Source organism: Podarcis melisellensis (genome assembly GCF_964234715.1).
Source record: "Podarcis melisellensis genome assembly, chromosome: 6".
Taxonomy (NCBI): domain Eukaryota; kingdom Metazoa; phylum Chordata; class Lepidosauria; order Squamata; family Lacertidae; genus Podarcis; species Podarcis melisellensis.
The window spans coordinates 32,979,955-32,986,524 of NC_138538.1; the positions used below are offsets into that span (position 1 = coordinate 32,979,955).

General features: G+C 45.6%; 1 protein-coding gene across 3 annotated transcripts in view; it reads left to right on the forward strand.

Moving 5' to 3' along the window:
* TNNT2 (troponin T2, cardiac type) overlaps window positions 1-5,865 on the forward strand; it is a 29,471-nt gene extending 23,606 nt beyond the window's left edge. For 2 of the 3 annotated variants that reach the window (XR_014169224.1, XR_014169225.1), the window contains 2 exons: window positions 1,940-3,722; window positions 5,535-5,865. Coding sequence is in view for 1 of the 3 variants with exons in the window: in XM_081914481.1 (XP_081770607.1) it covers window positions 755-795; window positions 5,535-5,583 (90 nt within the window). In the remaining 2 variants the exon portion in view is untranslated. Of the gene's footprint in view, window positions 1-754; window positions 796-1,939; window positions 3,723-5,534 lie in introns of all 3 variants that reach the window. The other variant, XM_081914481.1, reaches the window with a different exon arrangement.
* Window positions 5,866-6,570: the final 705 nt, after the last annotated feature.

Below are 6,570 nucleotides of genomic sequence, written 5' to 3' on the forward strand. Positions count from 1 at the left end.
CACTAGAACTGGCTTAAATATACCACAGCTCATATATACCACTAGAACTGGCTTAAATATACCACAGCTCACACTACCTGTCTCTTTCACTAACATCACATTTAAGCCTAAAATGCAAATTTCCAAACTTTTGACTTGAAATTCTGAGGGTAAGATAGGGGAATGAATTCAGGGGACATATTGGAAAGGGAAAATGTCTGAAACATTCACCTGTGGTGGGGGCTTCCTGAATGGCAGGGGGAGGTGGCAGAGGTGGCAGCAATGACAATATTTTTCTTTTGGGGAGCAGGTGTCTCTTTAGTGGCAGTGATGCTTTTCCTGGTAGTTGCCATTTGGCTGCTTTCTTTTACCAAAATGCCCCAGAGTATTTCTGGAGTATTTCTGATCTCTCCCCCTTTTTACTACTTCCCCTCCAGCAGCTGCCATTTCTTTGTGGGATGAAGAATACTTCATCCAGGGCATTCTCATTTCAGGGTTTCAATGATAGGGTTGTGTGGATTTCTGCAAGCCTTGGCATTTCCTCAGGCCAGCTGATATCTCCATTTTGTGCATGGGTGGTGTCATTTTGGCAACAGACTATCAGCAATCAAAGGACAAGTTTGCTATTAGTATATAGAATGCACTCGACCTCACCTATAGTTTGGCTTCTCATACTGAGCACTGCTTTCTCAGGATCACTGCCTTCTTTTTGTTAATTTTCCCTTTGCAGGGGCTTTCACATCTATAATAATCTCCTTTCTCTAACCCTAACTAGATTTCCATACTCACTGCACGCTGCGATGAGTTAAGCAAGTAGTAAGTATGGCCTGTCGCCACCCCACTTTGCTAATGGCAGTGCTGTGATGAATGATAAAACGTGTGGAGCTAAGTGTGGCCCAGTGAAGTTCGGTCCATGTCAGCATCTTCTCAAGATGGTATTTCATTGTCTTGCATGGTTGCCCTGCTTAGCTTGCAAAGATTTCTAGGATCAGCCATTCGTCTTTTCAGCCAGATCCTGTGAAAGGGGTAAGTACTTGGATGCACCTTAGGAACGTTTCTCCTCTGCTTTGAATCCTTATACCAGAAGCTGGAGCTTCTAGGCACCTTAACTGAACAAAAACTCCATTACTAGTTATCCACATGGATTTGCTCTTTGACATGGTATCCCTCTGGCATTGTTTTTATTGCATTTATCCTGCTTTGTGAACTTCATGAGCAGAGCGCATTTGTGCAGAGAACAACAGGTAATGCTCAACGTATAGCAAACTTTAGAGATGCTTTGAAAGAAGCACCGAGTCCAGGAATTGCTACAAATGGCACAGCGCTGCTCCCAAGCATCTATTAACTGTAGAAAAGTGGATATTTCTAGAAGATTCTGTAACTGGTCAAGATCATGATGGGAAAACTTTGAAGAAGCATCCTGAAAAACTCACCCGAAGCCTTCAAGAATGCTGGAGAGCAGCCTTTGTTCTCAGTCCCTCCCAAGGCTATTTTTCTAGAAAAAGAGGTGCCAGAAATCACCACGAATGCCTCCCTTCTCTTGTAGTGGCAATCACACCCATCTGAGAGGTGCTGGAACTGGGTTCCAGTGAGTTTCGACTGAAAAAAGCCCTGTTCCTTCCACCAACCATGCCAAATTTAATCTCAGCTGCCTGGATTTGTAACACTTCCATTTAGTGTGGAAATAATATTTCACGGCAGAGAAAAACTTCTAAGTATCACATTGGATAGTATGGACAAACAGATCCACTGTCCTTTCTGACTCCCAGTCTTTACCTATGGAAATTCCAACAATTAGAGGGATTCTTTACCCACCACACAGCCCTGCTGACTACTCTGTGCGATAAAACCAGCCCATGCTTAGACTTCTTTTCTTGCTGGCATCACACAGTGGCCCTCCCGATCCCCGCATGGTGAAGTATTGCCATGTAGCTTCACCTCCTGTCTATTTCTCTTGCAGATTAATGTTCTACGGAACCGCATTAGTGATCATCAAAAGGTGTAAGTACTCAGGCCATCCAGTTTGATAGTATCCAGCATTCCCATTAGATCTTTCACAACCCCCCCGCTTTTTCTTTTTCTTTTACAGGTGCACCACTTTCACCCTTCCCTTCTGTAAAATACTTGTTTGGAGCTTTCAGGATTTTGTTTGTGTTTTGCTTCCGTTCTTAACTTCCTGCTGTTCCTCCTTTCACTTTCATTGTCATTAGTATTTGTCAGCCCTTCTCATTTCAGTTCTTGGCTTCTTTTTGCTCTAGAAAGCCTGCTGCTGAAATAATAGGCTATGCCTCCGTGTCCAAGAATCTTGGATTGAGCACTTCTGGCTATTCATAGGATTGATACAGTTAGATTCCATTTAAGAAACAACAACAACCTTGCTTTATCACCACCTTTTCTTATTTTCTTTCTTTAGTCCTCATTTCAGCTAGTTGCTGCTTTTACTGCCTCCTGCCTCCCTTTTCACACCCTTTATTTCACACCTCCTTGTTGCTTTATTCTGTCATTTCATTCTCACCACTTTTTACCCCTTTCCCTTCCAATCCACCTTTCAGACCAGAGTCACAGCCACATCATACATTTAAAGCAAAAGACCAAAATATCAAGAGGGTACCAGGTTGGGTGAGGCTAATCTAGACCACGTCAGGCTCACTTCAGGCTTGGAACCAACATGCACAGGCTCTTCATTGGCCACCAGACACTTGGATGTCTATAGAAAGAGACCCTCATTGGTGTTCAGGGAGCTTAGCGCGCTTTGCTAACTGTGCCATACTTTGTCAGGGGAGATTGACACCATAGATTTAAATCACATCCAGCACATATTCAAAGCACATGACTTCCCCCAAAGGATCCTGGGACCTGTAGTTGCTTAAGGGTGCTGGGAATTGTAGCTGTGCCTTAGATGTGTGTTGTGTTGTGGATGTGCTTTTCTCCATTTGCTTCTTTCACCTAAAGTTCTTTCCTGGTTTTCTGTTTCAGCCACATTTCTCACCAGGCGCCTCCAATTTATTTCTTCCCTTGCATGCCTTTTGCACACCTGCTTCGTTATTTTGTTCTGATCTCTGAACTCCATCACTTCCTCACCACTTTGGGTCATCATTTTTTTCACTCCTTCACAGCATTTCCCCTTCTAAGGATATGTCCATGAACACCGTTTAGGAAATAGTTTGGCATAGTGCGGTAGCTGAGCTGTCTGTTTACCATCATCCACTTATTGAGATCTGGGGCATTCATCCTCTTCCCTTACATCAGCTCATCTCCTTTCAGCATGTATGAATCTGACTTCTCTGTCTGTAGAAATTATTGGGGACCTCTGTTGGATTGTTCGGTGCAGTCACCCATTTCCCTCCATGCTTCATGTCTCCATGACTCCATGGTTCACAGATGGAGAGCAGAGGCCATGAGATGCTAAATAACTTGCTTGGTGTCCTGTGCGTAGCAGATGGCAGAGTAGGAAATGAATCATCACCTGCATTCTTGACAGCAATGCTGATCAACATGGAACATTCTTCTTCCACTTTACATGAACAAGTAGCGTAGCCATCTTTCAGAGTGGCTGTGCAGGCAAAATTGTCAGAAGATTCATCTTTTTAATCCACTTGTCCAGAAACAAATGGCAATCTACATTAGGAATGCCTCCTTCACTAGTGACCTTTTAGGTGCACCCAACTGGTTAGTCAAGAATGTTACATGCTTCTCACATCATATTTCTTCTTTTATTCCCTTCTAACCTGCTTCAGGAAAGGGTGAGTAGCATGTTGCGTCCTTTATGGTGTGCTGTGATGGCTTGCAGTGCATGTAATGAAGGCAAATGACTTTATGTTCCAAATTAGGCCCTGGATTTCTGTATCAGGGATAGTTTAGTTGGATATGTGTTACTGTACTTTAAGACGCTAGGGACGCAGGTGGCACTGTGGGTAAAACCTCAGTGCCTAGGACTTGCCAATCGTATGGTCAGCGGTTCGAATCCCCGCGGCGGGGTGAGCTCCCGTCTTTCGGTCCCAGCTCCTGCCCACCTAGCAGTTCGAAAGCACTCCTAAGTGCAAGTAGATAAATAGGTACCGCTTTATAGCGGGAAGGTAAACGGCGTTTCTGTGTGCTGCGCTGGTGCTGGCTCGCCAGAGCAGCTTCGTCACGCTGGCCACGTGACCCGGAAGTGTCTCCGGACAGTGCTGGCCCCCGGCCTGTTAAGTGAGATGGGCGCACAACCCTAGAGTCGGACACGACTGGCCCGTACGGGCAGGGGTACCTTTACCTTTTTTACTTTAAGACGCTAGATAGGGAAACTTGCTTTAATACCTGGGAGTGCGATATATCAAAGTGCAGTCATGCTAAATGTTAGCAATTACAGTGGTACCTTGGGTTAAGAACTTAATGCATTCTGGAGGCCTGTTCTTAACCTGAAACTGTTCTTAATCTGAGGTAGCACTTTAGCTAATGGGGCTTCCTGCTGCCGCCACGTGGCCGTGCGATTTCTGTTCTCAACCTGAAGCAAAGTTCTTAACCCGAGGTACTATTTCTGGGTTAGCAGAGTCTGTAACCTGAAGCATCTGTAACCTGAAGCATCTGTAACCCGAGATACCACTGTATGCATATATATATATATATATATATATATATATATAGAGAGAGAGAGAGAGAGAGAGAGAGAGAGAGAGAGAGAGAGAGTCTGTATGTATACTCCTCAACATTTTTGAAATCCAGGTCTCGGATTATTTTTACACCTTGCCCTTTTCAGTGTGCACATAAGATTAAGTGTCCAATTTATAGACCAGCAGGGCTAACAGGGAAGATGGGATGTGTATAGGCCAATCACATCTGAAGAGCATCACACTGGCTATCCCTTCTATATAGTGAGAAACAGTCCTCTGGACCTTATCTCGTAAGGCACATGCCAAGCTTATATCTTAAGGTGAATACCTCTACTCATGTTGGGGTTCTGATGTCAGTAAGGCAAATGGCACAGAGGCTTCCACAACAGAAGTAGGGGACCTATGAGGCCAGAACTTCCTCTCCAAGGCCACTCTTTCCACCCAGAGGGAGGAAGATCCAAAACATTCTGTGGCCTGTAGGATGTAGTCTTCTGCTGGCCACAGGTTCCCCATCCTTACTGTAGAAGAATTCTCAAGCCCTTACCTGCTCCCAGAATACAATTCTCAGGGTTCCTTGGAAAGAAAGAACCAGTTCTACCCAAGCTTTAAGTCTGAGAAACAGACCTGTAAAGGCACAAGATGAAGTTTGTTCAGGATTCCACAACTTGGGCTCCCAGCTCACTGCTTAGTGTGTATAAACACAGCAACTTTGCATGAGTTATGCTCACATTGCGTTTCCTTCATGTGGACTGCACATGCCATGTGGACACACTCACCAAGGAACCAAGTTGGGATCTGTGTGGATGCCACTGAATGAGTGACCCACAAATATCCCTGTGCAATAAGTACCCCCACAGTGCTGTTTGACTGTAAAAGCGGACACTTCCCTTCTCCCTCGCCTCTGCCTTTTGTTTTGACCTCACTGATGCCTGAAATACCTCATTTGCTTCTCTGCTTCCCCAACAGCTCAAAGGCCGCCCGTGGGAAGCCTGTGGTTGGTGGCCGGTGGAAGTGAGAGATGGTTTATGCCTAGCCTGCGGAGACAGCACAGCAGAATACTTCTGTGTGGGCCAGCCTTTGATCCAGCATCCCAACCCATGTGGCCCAGAGGAAAGCACCAACTCTTCCAGATTATTCAGACCAAGCCACCTTCCAATGGCTTCACTCTGTAGAATGACTGTAGGTGTCTGTGCAGCACTGTCACGGCACGGAGCAAACACGCTGCTGTGTAGAAAAAATGACTGTGTCACCAAAGTTAAGCATACTGTGTCTGTAAATAAAGCAAACCATGCAGCAATGCCCACTTTATTTGCTGGATTGCTTACAACCCATCAGGGGAAGGTATATAAACCAGCAGGAGGGTGGGGTCTCCTATTGTCACTGCTCTTTTCAAAGACCAGTGAACCACTGCCTAGAGGCTGGAAGCATTTGTGTATCAGGAGCACCGTGGAAGCTGTTGTGAGTGTTTCTCTTGCCAGTAAAGAGTTAACTATCAGACGTGTGCCTTAGTTATCTGGGACAGGCTCGTGACACTTTCACATGTACTGCTGGCAAGCCAGCACAAGTCCTGCAATACTCTATGCAAATGCCCTCGTTTTGCAACCCTATAGACAGTTTAGTGTGAGAGGTTTTGAGGGGTGGGGTGATAGAGAGAGATTTATCTCTGCCGAAACATACTCTGAAGCAGGCCTAGTCAACATGATGTCCTCCAGCTGCTCTTGGAGTTCAGCTGCCATCTTCCCTAACCATTGCCCATGCTTGTAGCGGAGATGCAGTCCGACAGCATCTAGAAGGAAGAGTTTGGATTTGATATCCCACTTTATCACTACCCTAAGGAGTCTCAAAGCGGCTAAAATTCTCCTTTTCCTTCCTCCCCCACAACAAACACTCGGTGAGGTGAGTGGGGCTGAGAGACTTCAGAGAAGTGTGACTAACCCAAGGTCACCCAGCAGCTGCATGTGGAGGAGTGGGGAAGCGAACCCGGTTCACCAGATTACGAGTC